General features: G+C 45.0%; 1 protein-coding gene across 1 annotated transcript in view; it reads right to left on the bottom strand.

The window, feature by feature from the left end:
* The window catches only part of LOC138576190 (streptococcal hemagglutinin-like), a 225,552-nt gene that overhangs the window by 77,038 nt on the left and 129,298 nt on the right, over positions 1 to 19,216 (bottom strand). The window contains exon 2 of the mRNA XM_069649539.1: positions 4,097 to 5,461. Coding sequence (XP_069505640.1) covers positions 4,097 to 5,461 — 1,365 coding nt within the window. The remainder of the gene's footprint in view (positions 1 to 4,096; positions 5,462 to 19,216) is intronic.

Here is a 19,216-nt window from a genome sequence, read left to right as displayed (position 1 = left end):
CAAAGATGTATCATACTCCTCCTCTTTGCATTGGTGTACAATTTTAAGGTCACTGCTCCTGATGTTACGTAACAGAATGATTGTTTGAAACAAATCCATAATATTTGTACTATGTAGGAAATTGCCCTGAGTCTTGCGGAAAAGGTTTCTAACTTGTAGTGCCTTCACCGTGGCTTCAGTGCCCTTTTCAGTACATTGCTCACACTGACGTTCCCTGAGTGAAGCACCCTCCGTTTGCACTTCCACTGTCGCAACAGTTTTATGTTCCGCTGCAGAGGCTAATGGTAAACAGTTGCCTAGGATTTACACTGCTACTGTTTTGCATTCGGTCAATGGAACTTGGGACCTGTTTCGATACATGTTGGGCTGATCTTGGCTTTTCTACCTGTTTGCTGTAGTTAGGTCGATGGTTTCCGATGCATTCATTTGATGAGTTTCACTTTGAGGGGCACAAGCAGGTATCAGATCATTACCTTTTGAAGATTCGCTCTCAGTTACCACGGAAAATGAAGTAAGCAGAGCACATTTGTTCAATGATGCAGTCCTATCCGAATTAAGCTCACTCAAACTGACTGAATTACCTTTATTCACTGGTAACAGGAACACCAAAATTGTCGGTAGAACAAGTATACTTGATTGTAATCGAGGTCTCAGCCGTGCACCAGATTTTCAATAGAACAAGTATCCCCACAGCTGAACACTGGCCTGCGATAACAGTGATGGGTGAACTTCTAGAAGCTTTGTTCGAGCATTTGTTATCAGAATACATTTTAGCTTGATAGGTGACTTTTTCGGTTTTTTCATACGTACCAACCAGCAGATTCAACAGCTGCAGGGATTTCTGAGGAGAGGGGTGGTGTAACCAGACCACCCTTACTCAAGTTAGTAAGAAGTGCCTCGAGTGATGTAATAGATGATATTAGCTCAATTCTGGCCCTAATTCTCTCCGGGCAACTGGAATAATCCTGGAGAGTTGATTACACCAAGGTGATTGAATCCACATATGTACATAAACATTTTTCCTGTTTATTTAGTTGGGTAGAAATAACTTCAGTTTTGTCAAGTAGCTGCATTAATACATTTTCCAAAACCCCAAACATAGTGGCAGAGCCAACACTAGTGATGCTTATGTTACTGAGATGCCATGAATTTAATAGGTTTGGTGTATTTGAGAGTAAGTCAGCAGAAAATATGCTTACGTTTCTCGATGAGTCTGGCAGAGCCACACTATTGTCTCTGCAGACGCCATTGAGGCATAGACCTCAACATGTACATCCACCAATTTGGAGGGAGAGGGAGAGGCATCAGGGCCAAACGGCAGAGACAGCGACAGATGAAACAGGAATGTCACTTAATCGGTCTTTCACGCTGTATTCTGAGTCTTCCTCAATTGCTGTTGCCATCTCCAGTGATGGGAGTACAGATTTGCTCTTGTCAATTTCAAAATCAATGATGGTTTCAGGAGACGCAGTGCTGCTGGTTCCTACTACTTCACCAATTACTTAGCCTATTACTTCGCCAACCTGATATGCCTTTGCGCTTTCCAGAGTAGTGGAGATAACCCCCCCGCCCCTAGCGAATGTGAGCCTTATTCAATCAGTTTTCAGCCAAGCAGCAGAGACTGCTAACTCTGCCATTAATTCGAACCCAATGTCATTCAGACCAGAATTGGTGATGCTCGCCGACCCAATCATTCTTAGGGGAGGATCTTTAGGGGGATAAAAATCCGTAATCTTTGAAGGAGACTCGACCTTCGCTATACGAAAAGTCTTGGCTTAATTACATAGCACACACAGATGGCTCCTGATAGCCAGAACATAAGGGAGTTCACCAGATCGGCGAATGATCTTACTGATGCTGTTCACCATAAAGCTCCCTACAATAGGTGTAATCACAACAGATGAGCCTCCCAAACAGTAATGGAGTCATTCCTAGGATGTTGGGTGGCTACCCAATCCTAAGGCAAGGCAGCACAGGAAGCTCGTGCAGATGCATCACTCCCATCACCATCATCATCACAGGTGTTCTGAAGCGGCTTGCTGCCTTTCCACTCCAGTACATGACACAAATTAATAAATATATGCACGATTGTTCTCCCAGACCTGTGCAAACTTGGATTGCAACTAGCATAACCTATTGTGGATTCCCACATGCCCATTTTGGACGCAACCCTACTGATTTGGGTTCTGTAATGTATTTATGTTAAACCGATTCATAAAAGTTACTATGGAGCCATTACCCAGCATTTATGTATGCCTGGCTACTCCATGTTAGCAGAACATGTCATTCAGCGCATGAGAGGGGAGTAGACTTACTATGCTCCAAACAGAACATGTTGGCCTGAAACTACTCCTGCTCACGTTGTAATCTGCTCCTCTCTTGGTTTCAATGGCCCTCATTACGACCCTGGCGGAAATCGTGGCGCAATATGCACCATGGAGCACGGCGGAAAGCTGCCGATAGCGCCATGGGGGTTGGCGGATTTACCGCCCCATTCCGACCTTGGCGGGGCGGTAAATCCCCATTCCCCATTTTACCCTTCCCCATTCCCATTTTTGCCCCATAGGGTATAATGGGAGTGGGGAAGGCGTTAATTGCGCCACCGTAAAATACGGTGGCGTAATTAACAACAAGGTCCCGTAGCGCCATGGATTTCTCCGCCCGGAAAAACCAGGCGGAAAACGCTCCATGGCGCTACGGGAACTCGTAGTAGGGCGGACGGGTCCGCCGCGAATAACGCTGGCGTAAACCCACTCCGCCAGGGTCGTAATGAGGCCCAATGTCTTTGTAGTTCAATGCACAATTTGACGTCCCTGAAAATGTGTGAATGAAACGGAATGCTTGCTCTCGTCCAAGTCATTCTCAGAGCAATGTACGTTTGGGCTATTTTGAATGAATACATTGAAAATGATTCTATTCCCAGATCCAAGAGCATGTCAAGGAAGAAATCACAAAACAGGATCTCGTCACCATCTAATGACATAAAACAGGCAGAAAAAATAAAGACAACATTCGTAAAAAGACAAATCCATGTGCACATCACAAACAATACCCGATATTGCAATTTATGGGGCCGATTCATAAATATGTATCTAATTGCATGTGCCCTCCACACATACAAGTGGGGAAACTCCCCACATTCTAGGGGTGCATTCACTGATTCCCCAAAGTCAGTTTGCACGTGCGCAGGCCTGTGCACAGAAAGACTGCTTGCTGAGAAGCAGTTGCCCCACAGAATGCGTCGGTTGGCACGCTGCCAGAGTTGAAACTGCATCGCGTATTCACGGAAGGATGCCCGTTCCACCCTGGTAGCTCGTGCATTTGTGCCTCCTCTCGGCAGCCTGTTTTCAGGTGCAAGGGAATAAACAACGCTGCCAGGGCTCTCGTTAGTCATCTGGCAACAGAGTACTATCCCCAAATAGCAACATTCATGCACAGCATTCCTCTTGTTTTCTACCTCCAAAACGAAGATTGAAATATACGCGCTCGCTCTTCTTTTTGTGCCTGCCACTGCATATGTATTTACTGGCCCTCTCATGGGAAATGGGTTGTCCCAGTCGTCTACCCAAGAAGGGCAGTGGCCCTAGGTGCATGGTTCACACCCAACATTTAGGTATGCACAGAGCGTCGGGTTTTGGGTCCCTTGATTCTGCACTCCATGCATGCACATCCCTGCTGTGCATCAATGGTTTGCAACGAGGAAAATGCAGGCACAGTGTGTGAGGTGTATTCTGCGCCCAGAATGGCTTTGTAAAATATCCCTTTGGTGCCTGCTGAGAAGACATACATTCCGGAGTTCCCATTGTGTGCAATATGTATTCATCAATTCGTGATTAACTGGGGGGGGGGGGGGGGGGGGGTTTGTAGGGATTGCAATGTATCCGCCAATGCCTATTTGCCGAAATGCATGCGACTGTAGTCTACAGAGCTTTCAATGTTTGCTACATAAGTAGTTTAGCACCACGCTTGGCCTATGTACCTTTGCATTCTTTACATCGCGGTTATGGCATTAGTTGTCAACAGGGATGTATGAAACATGTAATACAATGTGTACTGAAGAAAAGACAAACAGCAAAATAGGACTTGAAACACTTACGGACAGTACGTGCAGGCCCGACCAGCAAAGGAACGGTGCGAGTGAGTTCTTGGTCTGCTGTTGCTGGATTCGGAGCACTACCCTCCATAACCCCTCCTGCAGATGTCGTGGGCAGTAGGTTGCCAGTTAATGCCACATGTGTCGCTGTGGTGAAGGATGCAGTGGCCGCTGGTACTTCGTCTGCACTTGCAGCCCTTGGGGAAGGCTTTTGCTCCAGCGAGGCTGTCTCCTTCCAGGAAACAAGGCCGTCTGATGAAACTGTAGGTGCACGGGTAGATGTGGAAGAGTAAATGGGGCGCTCCCCCAGGGATGTCAGTGCCATGCGCGAGAGTGTGTCAGCGGACGTGTCGGAAGTTCCAGCTGTTTTGATCTGGGTATCTGAATCCAAAGTTGACGTTTTGAGGGGAACAGGAAAGCGGGACATTGTTGCCATGCCAGTATCTGTACTTCCTGTGTGGCCTTCATTTATTGACAGCACTCTTGCCCAGGCCGTTCCTAATGCTGTGAGTGGCTCTGTTTCCACCACAGTCTGCCCTGTTGTAGACCCTAAAGGAGATCCTGGAGAGATTGCATTCTGCACAGCTGTTTCCAAAGAATTTGATGAAGAAGTAGGCTCGTTCCCTGGACTACTTCCCGAGAAATAAGCATCCACGCCTCCAGTGGGCTCTGTGGGGCCTGGACCCTGAGTATGAAGAATAGGCTCAGAGGTTTTCTGATGGCTTGCTGGAAATGTGCTTTCACCTGGCATGGCAGATGTTTCCGCATTTGGGTGGGTACTGCCGGTGGCACTCTCAGATGTTCCTTCCGATGCAGAGACTTCTCCTGGTGCAACATGGCTGCTGTCAATGCTAATACCCAGTGTTTCTAGATGTGGGGGTTGTGTAATATAAGTACCAGTCTGAGCACTTACACTTAAACTAGCCTCAGCTTTTGTGCTTTGCATTTCATTTATGGTTATCTCTGTTTCTAATACTGTTGTCCCTGGAACATTTACTGGATCTGCTGCTGCCCCGACCAATGGCACGAATTGCGTCTCATACGCAAAGGTACTCTCAGTGACATCCCCAGCAATTGTTTCTGTGGTAAATGCAATCTGCCCATTTGACGCTGGCTGGGTGGCACCGCGAGCCCTACCTTCAGAACTTTCATCGACTCCACTAGTTGAGAGCCAAGTCTCCTTGTCTATTTTCCGTCTTCCTGTGTCAAGTAGGCTTGTTGTGTCTGATATGGTTTCATGGATATTCTGGGTCTGTGTTACCACTGCCAACATTAAGGTTTCATGCCCAGGCGCCATTGTGACATTGAGGACACCATCTTTTTTGTCAAGGGAGCTTGTTGTTCCATTGAAGGTGGCAGTGGTGGTATCTGAAAAGAAAGATGAACAGCGTTTTTAATGTCTGAACTAAGCCAAATCAATTTTTTCATATGCATAATTATCTATACATGTAGCTTTGGCACAATGCCATAATTTACACCAAAATAATTTCCTATACATAATAAGAAGCTGGAAATGATAATGCTGGAGGAGCAGTTTTTTCAAGCTTGGAAGGTGAGAGGAAAAGGCTTGACGCCTTCCCAGCACACAGAACCTGAGTCCTGCAATAAGTCATCTGCAGTCTTCCAGGGGTCTCCCAGTGTGGGTGAAGATGCCAGCAACATACCCAGAGACCTTTAAAAGGGAACCCCAGTACCTCTTTCTTAAAATGCATTTCGCTTGTATGTCGTATGTTGTTGAAATATGATTACGCCCTTTCTCCTTCACTAGCACCATTTGACAAAGCAGCCACATGTAACACAATCCTGTTGTATCATAACAGCCGCATCTTGCTTGCTTTCAATGCAAACCTCAATTCTCGTAGCTCGCTGCATAAAATGGCAGTACAATTTGACATCATATATCCTAACCAAGTTTTCAGAGACACTCAAACATCTTTGTATTGCTTTGATGCATGTAAGGGATCACAATCCCAAACCACTAAAACACACAAACTCAAATCTGAATGGCCATAAGCTACTCAAGTTATACCTCACCTTTCAAACACTTAGTTGGTCTACAGGCATCCGACCCGATATCTATATCTAAATCAGGTCTCCAACTCTCTTTTCTCTCTAGCTTGTAACTTGCACTTCTCACAGTTGTCCAGAATCCAAGTGATTGGTGGAATATCTTGGAACTTATTACTTCTCCCACTTGATTTGCGGACTCTGAATTCTGGTCACATGATCTAAGTGCCAGCAGGCAATGAAACATATAGGTGGCATTTTTAATTTCATCATGATACCTATCAGGATGTTTTGCATTATGGGCCATTGTTTCTTCATCTTTTTTCATAATAGAAGGCAACTGGCTAGGTGTGTCTTTCCATTTGGGCCTGACAGCACAGGCTAAATTCATGTTTAGATTTTTGAGATCAAAAGATGAAAGCACTTCGTCACACCACCAGTGCCATTTCCCTTCTCCACAACACACACTCCACTCCATTCATCTTGGCTCCAGTAGGTGCCCTTTAATAAGTCAACGGGTAAAATGGCAAAATCACACAGAGGAGAAGGAGGATGACAGCATGCAAAAGAGCGGTTGGAACACTCAGAACAGCAAGACAGAAGACCCAGGATTTTCCCTATGTGGTTGGGCAACCTTAGAGTATTCTGGCTGATTAGCCAGGTTATTGACAATTGATAAGTTCCTATTTTGCCCCATCCCAGACGAGCCACAGTAGTCTTTGCATTTCTGACACAGTTGTTCCTCCCAAAAAAATGGATGTAAAATTTCGAAGGAATGACTTCGTAGTAAATTACCAAAAAGTCATTTCTGTTGATTAAATGAAATGACATGGAACCGTTTATAAATCCAAAAACATAGAAGAAAACATCCACACAATAGTTTCTAGGAAAACAAAGACTTTCATAGATTGGACAGTGTTGAAAATATGATTTCCAGTTGTGGAGCCCTAGAGGTATCCCAACAGTATTTTTATTTTCCTTGAATATCTCACAAAGTATGTCCCTCCCATCATCCCCTGTGGCCAGATAGAGATTTTGACATTTCCAATTGCTAGTTTCTCTTCCATTATATTTGCAAATTTGAACAACAAAAGATAGGGGAAAGCTACCAGTCTATTTGACTAATGTTTATGCCTGTGTACATGTACTCAAATATATGTGTGGGATTTGTGGCATTTATAAAGTGCAACCTGGCTGGGAAGCAACGGAGCCATCTACATATGGACTACTATTCTTATTTGTTAAGAAAGTTGTTTATTCAGTAATATTTAAACTTGGAATTGGAGCTTTTCAATGTTGCCATTTGCATTGCAGAAAATGTAGTGGCATAGGGCTATAATGCTGCTATAAGCTGCGATAAGCTGCAAATCATTCAAAGCAATGCCCTGAGAGCAGCCCTGAACATCCAATAAAAAGATCATGTATCTGCAGTCAGAAGAAATGTGCACTGGCTGCCTATCCGCAATCGCATAGTGTCCAATACTTTACCCATCCCTCACAAGTGCATCTCTAAGACTGCCCTTAAATGTTTGTCTCAAAGGTTTATCAAATCTCAATCCACCAGACCTACCCGTTCTACCTATATGCGCCACCTCACCACTCCGAGATTCAAACTTCAAAGATCTGGAGGCCTCAGCTTCCCGGTGATTGCGGCAACGAACTGGAATGCCCTTCCATCACCCGTAAGATCAGAACTTTCTTATTGGGCTTTCCGTAAGCACCTTAAAACGTGGCTCTTCTTGTCAAGATGAAACCAGAGTTTAGCACTAGCGTGACCTTCACTCAATCTCTGACAAGCTCACCTGTAACCGGCAAACTTTGATGTGCTGCCTTGCCTTTATGCTGTATTCTTTTCTGTAACCAGCACATTGATGCGTACGGGTTTAGAATGGTGACAAAGTAAATAAATAAATCATGGCACGGGGCGGGGGGGCACAACCAATCAGATTCCTTGGATCGCGGGCCGAAACTGCTGATTTCGGCACGCGTTCCATGCAACCCGGTGGCTGCTTCCCCCACCCTGCAACACCATCTTCTTCACACCCAAACATCTTGTTCCCTTCATTTTTTTAGAAATCCCATTCCCCCTCTCCAGCCCCACATACCTGATTGTGACAGCAGCAATGCCTGCTGCCACCGCAGCTTCACTCCGTCTCCCGTTGCTGGCCGCCATGGAAATAGAAGAGGGGCTACTTTGCGGATCCCCGCCTTGTAGATTAATGGTCGTCATTTTACATTTTTCTTCACACCCAGGGTTTCCAGATCGGAAACCGGGGTGCTAATAGCCGTAACACCCTCTCCTGCATGCTGGACCAGGTGTTAACACTATAGTATTGTGCCAAAACATTCCAACGTTTTTCCCTTTTCTTTCTTTGTTTTAAAGAGAATCTTCTACCATTTTACAGTAATAATGCTGCCCTCCACAGGCCATTTTATCAGGTGGTAACATTAAATGGGCCAAGGGCTGTTACCACGTGGAAACAGCCGTGGAATGCAAACATATTGTTAAAGTATTTTCACTTCCCATTCCAGCTTTGTAGGTATGGAATTGTATGACTTCCTCTCCCAAAAGGTTAACTGAAGCACTGCGTGAAACTCCTCCTAGACAAAGTCCACATGGCAGACAAGTACTTTGAAATGTCCACAAGTCAAAAATGTATTACTTCACAAAAACGCAAGCACATATATAGCCATGCAAACATCCTGGATGTATTTTATATGCTTAGGAAAGAGATGATTTAGTTATAGGGAGACAATGGGCTTACAAGGTTGCCGGTCTGGAAAAAACAGTACTGGTAAGCTTTCCAGTACCGTTGTTTCCGGACCGGCAAACTACAAGTTCTGCGAGCGGGTGCCTTTCAGCCCGCCAGGTCTGTCCTGGCGGGCGGAATGACACCCGCTCACAGACCTTGACGGATGCACCGGAACCATTTATAAATGGTTCCGGTGCATCCGTCCTCCCCATTGCCATTGAGTCCAATGGGACACGAATGGGAATGGGTAGAAAAATATTTTGGTTCCCGGCAATGAGGAATTACCAGGACCACTGGGGCCATAATCCCCCAGTAAGTCCCCATTGCCGGGTGCCGGGAAAAAAAATAACTCAGGTGGCAGCCGTTCCGTTTTTACCAGTACGGCTACCACCGGACTCATAATGAGCCCAATGTGTGTGTGTCTATGCTATATTATGATATGTTACATTACATTATGTTATGGATGTTATGTTATATTTTATGCGTTATACATTATATATCAGAATGTAGATCTCTAGAAGGCACACAAAGGAATTCTGAGTGTGCGATGTGAAAGTGGATGTTGAACTGGATCTTCAGATAGACTGGCTATTGGGTGGGGTCGATGCATGAGGAGATACACTTAGTGTTTAGATTGTGGAAGGTTGGTTTGAACTATGGTCCCTTTCAATCGGTCAGCTGTTGAATATATATTAGTAGGAGCACATTTCTGATGTGAGGAAACCAACCTCATGGGCCGCCAGCCAGAACAGAATATTGCAGATAATCAGAGTTGAGGACAGGGGTGGCAATTTTAGGTTGTTGCATAATGCCCCTCCAGCTGTGGGGCCCTGGCGGTGAAATTCTGGCACTGGAAACAGTACATTTGCCCCTCTTGCGCACTTGATTACCACCTTCTCTCCTCATTTCAAGTGCTATGCTTATGACACTCAGCTCTCCTTTAAGCTCCCCTCCTCCTCCTCCTCTGCTTCCCCTCTCATTCCCGACGGTATGACTGCTATTCAGGCATGGTGTGCTGCTAATGATCTCTGCCTTAATGGCAGTAAGACTGAGATCCTTCTCATAGGGACTCCTGTCCCCTCCTTCCTTCCTAAACTCTGGCTACCCTCCTTGGGCCCCTGCCCTTCACCCTTATATGAGGCTAAAAAATGGCTGTCATCTTCGACCACTCTCTCTTCTTCTCACCTCATATCGCTGACCTTGCCAAGAAGGCCCACTTTCAGCTTCACCTCCTCAGAGGCATTCTCCCTTTCCGTACCTTCTCCCAGAAACTCAATGTTTCCAGAGCTCTGGTTCTCTCCAGGCTGGATTACTGCAAAAGCCTCTTCCTCAACCTGCCTCTTTCTTGCATCTTCAACTAATCCAGAATAGAACTGCAAGCCTTATCCTTGGCCTCAAGCCAAGGGACTTCATCTCTCCATCTTTAAAATCTCTCCACTTGCTCCCGGTGGTTGCAAGGATCAAATTCAAAACCCTCTGTATCACCTACAAGCCCCTCTGTGGCATCGGACCCCACTACATCCAATTCTCGTTCCTGAAATACCTCCCTGCTAGAGCCCGTCGGTCCTCTAGCTCCAACTCTCTGCAGATCAGATGTTTCTCCAAACAGAGAGTGCGGGGTAGACCTCTTTCTTCAGCAGGAGCCTCCCTCTGGAATGGCCTCCATGCCCCACTCTGACTTGTGCCGGATCTCCTTAAGTTCCGGAAACTTCTCAAGACCTTCCCTTTTCCTTACTCCTTCCCACTCCCCCTCCACTGCAAGTCTCCTCCTGCCTCTGCAACTGGTTGCCTGTATCCCTTATGAGTCTTATTGGGGTCAGGCTATCCTTCGACCAGTCCTCCCTTGCACCCCTTTTTACCAGCACTTGCCCTTGGGCACCCTTCACAGACTAGCCTACCGAGGCTGCTCACCCTCGTCCTCGCACTAGTTGACCCCTAGCCCTGGTTCCCCTGGTACTTGCCTTCCTGGTCCCCCCTTTGAACTTGCCCAACACCTGGATCTGAAACCCCTGCACTTCTCGATACTGCACTTGCACAATCGAAATGTCACAAGGCCAAGTAAGATCGTTACTGTTGTTTTCTCCTCTGTCCCCCCTGCCTCCTCGTTTTTGTCTTGTGGTGCATGGAAACACTTTTTGCTGTACAGGTATCATACGCATTTTCAATAAATAAATAAAATTGTACAGGAGATTGGGTGCCAAAATAGCACTTGGCTTGCAGTAGGCCAAACAGACTTCCTACCGACATTAGCAACCTAGTTCTACGCTTTGCAGTCCTTTAAGGGAATGAAGGTTACAATATTGCAGAAAAGAGAGGATCAGAGATCAGCTCGCCATTTTAATGTAGCTGAGTTGGAAAAGTGACTTTAATTGGGTCTATGGTTTAAGGGTGCTGGAATAGGGCCTTCATTTTTTTTTCTGTACTCGGGAGTCTTTCTTTGATAGCTTTGGGGCTTGTTGTGATCTTGTTAAGAAGCAAGCCACTCTATATTGATCAGTCAGCACCGATAACTTCCTATGTTATGATATGTTGTCTTATACCGTGCACCGTTACCATTGGGTTGGTATCCAGGCACTCACGTGGCAATGCAAGAAAGAGGGCGCTGTGGGTGATTGAGGGTAAAATGATAGGAGAGGTCCAGAACCAGGAGAAACTGATGTTTTCGTGTGTTGGCTTGCAGATGAGTTGATTGCATGAACTGGCTTGTATCCATAAGGTTAAGACCCAATTCCTGGGTTCTTTGTTGTATGCAAATATTTGTTATGTTGGTTGTGTGTTTCTGTGTTTCATTTGTAGTTAGGCTGTAGTTTGAACGTGGGCACTGGCTTGTTGTATCCATAAGGGGAAAGTCCATTGCCTGGGTTGTTTGTTGTATGCAGGTGTTTGCTATGTTGGGAGTGTGTTTTTGTGTGTTTAATGGGTAGTTTGGCTAAAGGTTATGGTTGTGCACTCTGGCTTGTTGCATCGGTAAGGGTAAGGTCCAGTATCTGGAATTGTTTGTCATATGCAAATGTTTGTTATACTGGGTGCGTGCTTGTGTGTAGTTGACTAGCCCATAGAGAGTGTATAGTACTTGGGAGATCTGTTGCGGGGGAGCAGGAGCAGGGTGGTTAGTACATTGGCTACTCTCAAAGTTCTTCCAAGTATGTCCTCAGAGGTCATCCAGCTGCAACTCAATGGTACTCTCCAATTCTTCCAAGTGCAGGACACTGGCCACCTCACCACTCCTCCAAGCTCAGCACACAAGCCACTCCCACAAATTCCTCCAAGTGCAAAAAAGTGCCCACTCCCTCAAGCCCCTCTCTGTGCAGAAAGAATTGCCTGACACAAAGTGTGCTTCTGAGTACAGCAAGATTAAGCAGCTAATGTCACGCATGGCTAATCTTCACAATTCTATCTAAATGTGACATGTGAGCATAAGGCCTTTTGGGTTTCTCTAAAATGGTAAATAGAGCATGCCCCATGAAAAGAGCCACAGAGTAGCCCATAACAATACTCTCAATTGAGAACACTGCAGCAGCCAAAGATTGTTTGCAAGGAAAGTGTCCTCTCATAACTGGGTCTAAAATCCCACTGAAATACGCTGAGGGCTTGTACCCCAATGTAGTTCTCTGTCCCATTTGTGTGCGAAACAAATAAAATTCCTCAGCGTAATTGAGAAATCCTAAAACAAGGATATTACAAATTACTTTTACCAGCTCCTCAAACCCTTCCTCCATTTCCTCAGTCCAATCTATTTTTACTTGATCCACTTGTGCTTTCTTTAAAGCTTGCAAACGGGGTCTTGTGTATGTACTGTAATCAAACACCCAGGCTCTAACATAGTTGTATAACCACAAAAACATTTGCATCTGTTTAACTGTATTTGCCTTTGTTGTTTTTAGGTGTCTGCTTCTTTCCTTCAACCTGACACGTCTTCTTGGCAGTATTGTAACTTCTCCTTGTCTACCCTATATCCCTTGCCTGCTAGAATAGTCATCAACTGAATAGACTCTTGTCTGCACCCATCTTCCGTGGTGCTACACATTAAAATGTCATCGATGTATTGTATCACAGCACTCTTAATATCAATATTGCCTAAATCCATCTGTGGGACACTGCAAAAGATTGATGGGGACTCACAGTGCCCTAGGGCAAACAAGTATGTTTCAGTCGGGTTTGGCAAAACGTAAATGCCGTCAAGTCTTGTGGGTCTTTGTGCAATGGGGTCGAGAAAAACACATTTTTCAAATCGATCACAGTGAAATATCGAGCTTCCACCGGATACTGCACAGTATCGTTGCCGACTTAGGAACTAGAGAAAACTCTGCATCTACAATCTGGTTTATCAGTCTCATATCTTGTATAAATCTCCATGACCCTCTTTTAAATTTTTTGATTGTATATACCGCAGTATTACACAATGATTCCGATGGCACTAGAATCCCTTGTTTCATCATTGCTGAAATGGTCTGAAATATACCTTCATCAGCCTCTCAAGACATGGGGTACTATTTTGCTCGAGGTAAAATCGTTCCTGGTTTCATCTTTATTTTAACTTCCCCTATTCTCTTTAATAAACCTACTTCATGAGGGACTGTAGTCCAAAATGACGCTTGGCACTTTCTCCAAATCTATCTGAAAAATGCTGTATGCTGCCGCATTATCGCAATTTGCTGTGGGACCTCCCTCTATTCTATGATTATCCAGTATATGATGCATATAAAGAGCACCACTTCATCATCTGTATTGTCTTCCCAGAACATGTTGTCATCATTTATGTCAGTCAATCTGTACCCTTACTTGAGGGCTATTGCTGTCTTCCATGGTCTTCCCTCATCATCTACTCCTTGGAGCATTGCCTTTCCCTTCGTACTATGGCTGCTTCCAATTTTATAGGGATAGTCTGTCCCCTCTCTTCGTCCATGGGTATTCGAGGTCTAAACAAAAACTCATCAGGTATCCTCACAATTTTTCCCACTAAGCCAGGTAGCCATTTCAGTAGAATGCTCAAACCATATAGAAATATCTCTGGATCTACTGGAACGCCTTGCAGAGCCACTTGCTCTGTGAACGCCAGTATACATTTGCCCACATTTTAATGGTGTATTCCTGCAGTGAAGCACACTATTCCTTGATCAGTAAATGAAATTATCATGTTTAATTTTGTCATCAAATTTCTTCCCAAAATGTTAACCGGTGTCTGTCGGTACCTGTCGTGAATATAACAAAGGAACAGACATGTCACACTCTCCTATTGAGACTGGTAATTCATTAGTAAAAGGAACTTGACTCGTAGCTCCCGAGAACCTGTGTGCATTCATGGCAATTCCCGACATTGGATATTTTCCCTTTTGAATACATGGATGAGTAGCTCCAGCGTCTACTAGAAAAGAAAAAGAATTGCCTCCTATTGTCACATCAACCTTTTATTATTTTGGAATCCACCTCCTCTACCTCTATAGCCTATTCCTCTGCCTCGTGGGACAAACCCATATCCACCTTGATCCATCGGGCGGTGATGCACCTACTGCTTCCTGCATTCCCAATCCTTCTCCACTTATCAATATTGCCCCTTTTATGGCACATGTAGACAATTTGTTCTGAACTAACTTGGCTTCCTCGATTTTTCTACGATGGTGTACTATCATGAGCTGTATCTCAGCACAAGGCTTCGCTTACAACCCTACTTGTTTTTTTTCATCTGCCTCTGCACTGGCTCAGGCAACCCCTGACATAAAATGTGGTAAAATAATACTCCTGTCTTATCCCACGGCCCACAAGTTTCAAGTTGCCATTTCTCCCGAATATACGGAATGTAATCAATAGAGTCTTCATCTTCCTTCATCTTACGTTTCATAATTGCACCCATATCTGATGTATGGGGGTACTGTACCCTGAGAGCCCTCCACACATCTGCTCTATAATTATTAAACAGCATTCCGTCATGCGCTGTGTTTTGTGCTGTCACACTTGAATATCCTGCTCTCCTCTCTATGTCATCAGCCCTTTTCCCAAGAATAGCTGCCAGGAGACCTTTTATGTCCACTATGGCCAGCGTGTTTCCTCCTGTCATATTTTCTAATTCATATATCCATTTCCCAGTGCCAGAAGTCAAACTCGGGAGCTTGTACCTTAAATTATCCTTGTCCATCTGCGGGCATGGGATTTACTGTGGTCTTCTCCCATTCTTTTTCTAATAAGGGAAACTGTGTAAACTCCAACCCAGAGTCGGCACCCATCATTAGTCTATCCATGGCAGGGAGATCATCCCTGTCTGTCTCCTTGTCGGTAGCGACCTTAACCTGCTCAGATATGGCAGTGATTCGCCCTTCTCACTATACTATTGTCCTCAGGGACACTATGGATATGCTATGGGATCTGGCGTCCTATCCTTAGGTCGCTCTAGATTCGACAATCTTACTTCTTTTTCTATTTGCACACTTCCTTCAGGGGTGCACGTGCTCCCTCCTCCTACCTTGAGGGTAGATTATCTTTCCTCATCTGACATGTCTTGTCCCCAACTAGTGTGACTATCATCCTCACCTTTGTCTAGGTTCAGTCTGCTTAAGGACAATGCTCTGCATCTGTGACTGAACAGTTTTTTTTGTCTTCACTTTATGATTGAAATGATAGGGATTGATCCCTCTTCCTTCGAATTCCATACTTGCTACCTTCCTTTAATTGTTGATAGGCCTTATCGATCTTTTTTCAGATGCTCACTGTATCAAAGCTTTCTTCTTCCAATACTACTCTAGATGCCATTGGCATTGCTTCCTTCGTTAGAACAAGCTCTTCTATTCTGTCCAATCGTATTTCTGGGGTTGGCCCTACTGGTTCCTTACGAATGAGACTGGTATCAAGACCCCGCTGTCTTCTTCGTTCTATTGCTTCATCTAGTTCTCTTTGCTTTCTCGCATCCCTTCTCATTCTTTTTTCCTCTTGCCTTTGCTCTTCTCTCCTTACTCCTTCCCTTCTTTCCTCATCTTCCCTTCGTCTCTGTATTCTTTTGTCCCTTAGTCTATGCACTTTCTCCTCATCTCTCTTCCTTTCTCTTCTATCCCTATCTTCTATCGCTGTCTGTCTATTGTCATACATTCTTTGTTCTTCTGTCTGTTCTTCTTTTTTCTCTTGCGCATCCTAACATATCTTTTCTCGTCGCTCCCTGCTCTTTCTTTTCTGCTAGTCTTCTTTCAATCTCTTCTCTTGTTCCTTGTCTTTTCTTTCCTTTGCGTCCTTATCTTCTCTTTGCCTAACTTCCTTGATGCTTTTCCCATCTATTGTAAGTAATATCTGTCTACCCATTTATTCGGTCTGCATGAGCGCTATCTCTTCAGCTTTATCCTTCTCTCCTTTCTATCACTTAATCTCCCTGTCTGTTTCTATCAACAGATTCAACCTCTCATTCCTTTCTTCTTTGTCTTGTATGATCTTATAGATCTCTTCTTTTCTCTTATTCTCCTCTGGACTATCATCGCTTCTATAAGCGGCAGGTTCGTATATTGGATTACTATACCTTGCCACCGCTTTCATCTCCTTTAAAGGTTACAACCCTATTTCCTCCATGTTAGCGCCTTTTACTTTGGGTGAGGTAAGGTGAGCTGAGGGCTCAACATCTTCCTCCTTACGCTGACTAAGCATCCACTCCTCAGGTGGTGGATCTTCCCTTTCTTCCTGGTACATTTTCCAGAGCTCTAAAATCACTAATCTTTTCTCTAAAGTCTTCCACGTGTATGCAGCTTGCAAGTATGGAGTCATGTTTTGCAATACCTCTTTTGACAATGATCCCCCTTGTGGCCACTGCATAAACATTTTCGTGCCTTTCACTATACTGTTTGAACTTGGGCATATGCTTTGGTAACGGTTTTACATAAGTGCATTAGAGGAGTATCTCCCATAATGACAAGTCTCAATTGACTGTCAATACTTACCAGACTTATGAAATACCCTTTATACTTTTGCTTAAATCTCCACTTTTTCAATGCTTTTAAAACAACAAATATGATCTGGGTCCCGCTCTCAGTGCTGTCCTCAAAGGGGCTGCAAACAACGTGCGGCCAGTATAGTTTGGCACAACGAGAAACAGGGGACCGACTAGACTCGTGTCATCCCTCGCACCCGGGTCGCCTCAGGCGGAGGGCACACATCGCTACAAGTAGGAGGGGGCAACTAACCTCTTGGGGGGATCCGCATCCCCGGGCAACTGGAAAGGACCATCAATTGCCTCCTGGGGGTTGGGGCTCCCCAGGGCACAAAATAGGCACAGGGAGCGCGGGAGCAACCGGAGAAGAGCCAGCACAGGCAGGAGCCCAACTGCATGAAAATGATAGTTTACGAATGTTCTCAGATTGGTAAACCATTGCGTAACCTCAACTTTGCAACAGTTTACAAAGCTATTGTAAACATTTTGCAAACATAACATCTACTTGCAGTTTACACAACATTTGAATGAGTGTACACTATGTTTGCAAACATTTTACAACAATGTAAACAATGTGCAAAACGTTGTGTTTACAATGGTTTGCTTGTTTGTAAACCATAACCAACCTATGGTTTGAAAGGTTTACAAATGTTCTGTAAACCACTGACAAAAGATTTACATAGTTTACAACAATGTTGCATACCTTTTGTTTTAATGGCTCACGAACATGTGTAAACCTTTCAAACCATAATTTTGGTTAGGTTTACAAAAGAGCAAACATTGTAAATGTAAGGTATTGCATGCAGTTTACATTTTTGTAAAACGTTGGCAAACATGGTGCACACTCATTTAAATATTGTGCAAACTTAAGTAAACAGTTTGTGAAAGGTTTAAACGGAGGTTATTCAATGGTTTACAAATTGACAACATTGGCAAACTGTAATTTTTATTGGAACACAATGGGCCTCAGTACAAGTATGGAGGGAGCCATGTCGCTTTTAGCGGCATGGTTAACCCCATACCGGGTACCTTGTCCGGGTTCCTGGAATGAGGAATTACCGGCCCATTCCGACCTTGGAGGGCCTAGTAATTCTCTTTCCCGGGAACCCGGACCCGGTACATCCCCATTCCCATTTGAGCCCCCACAGGGCTCAATGGGAATGGGGAGGATGCTAACAACAGGCCCGTTAATGACATGCCCGTTGTTAGCATCCTGGGCCGCTCGCGAGTCCCGCTAAGGACGTCTGGTAAAACCAGGCGTCCTTAGCGGGTCCTTTGAGCGGACCTCGTAATGAGGTGGTAGGGGGTTAGCAGCGTCGGCAGCTCTACTGGCGCCATTAACCCCCTACCGCCTTCCTCGTAATGAGGCCCAATATCTTTTTTTAGCTTTAACTTAAATCAAATGTCAAAGAGTGGCATCATGCACATGCTAACAATATGCCGAGGTGTCTGATGGCAGACCTCTCATTCCTGTACTTCGCAGTACTCACAAGCCTTAAAAAACATAGAAGGAATTCTATTGATATGGGAACAAAAGTACTGAATACAAAGGTTATGTGTTTATGGGGCTGCAGCATTCTCAGGTGTTACCAGATGTGACGATTCCCAGGATCTCATCACTTCTTCCATGGGCGAGACCTTCTCTGTGAGGCTAGGGAGTGCTATCCCACTACACAATATTCTGCTAGCAGTGGTGGTAAGTGGGACCTCACAGGGAGAGGCGCCCCTCTAAGGGATAAGGACTCTTGTTCCCCCTCTCTTGTAATTATTGCCCTCACTGAAACCTGTATGTCTCCCCCTGATTCTGCTACACTTGCTGCACTCAATTACCCCCACATAACTTCTGCCACACTCCCCGCCTCATGGGTAGGCGTGGTGTGTTGGCTCTATTTTCATATTCCAAAGTCCCTATCTCTGCTTCTCCCCAATCCCCTACCAATTCTCCCTCATACACTACCTCTACTATCGCTGTACTTTACCTCTGGAAGGCCAATTCTTTGACCACCTCTCCCACTAATTGACTCACTCTCTCCAGATCAGGATCTTATTGCCCTAGACGACTTTAACCGTTACTCTCGTTCCACGGCCACATCCACTGACTTTACCTCCCTTCTCCATCATCACTCTTTCTCTTCCATCCACTCCTTGCCCACCCACGCTAAGGGTACCTCACTAAATCTTATTCTCATCTCTAGTCTCAGCCCTCAGAATCTCTACTGTCCCCTCTCCATCAGGCCACTCAATAGTCTTTGCCTCTATCCTGACACCCTCCCCCCCTCCTCCTTCCTCCTGCCACCCCTACGACTGTTACTAAGTGCAGGTTTCCTGCCTCTGAACTCTCCATCTTCCTCTTCGACCTACAACACTTGCTTTCCTCATTTGCTGAACTCACCTTCCCAACCCCCGATGAAGCCTTCTTTAACTTCAACACTGCTCTTCAGGCTCCTCGCTGTGCTCATTTCC

Source organism: Ambystoma mexicanum, chromosome 1p (assembly GCF_040938575.1).
Source record: "Ambystoma mexicanum isolate Mex_15411 chromosome 1p, UKY_AmexF1_1, whole genome shotgun sequence".
Lineage (NCBI taxonomy): Eukaryota > Metazoa > Chordata > Amphibia > Caudata > Ambystomatidae > Ambystoma > Ambystoma mexicanum.
The sequence above is the reverse complement of the archived record's forward strand: the minus strand, read 5'-3'. Positions and strand labels throughout refer to the sequence as shown.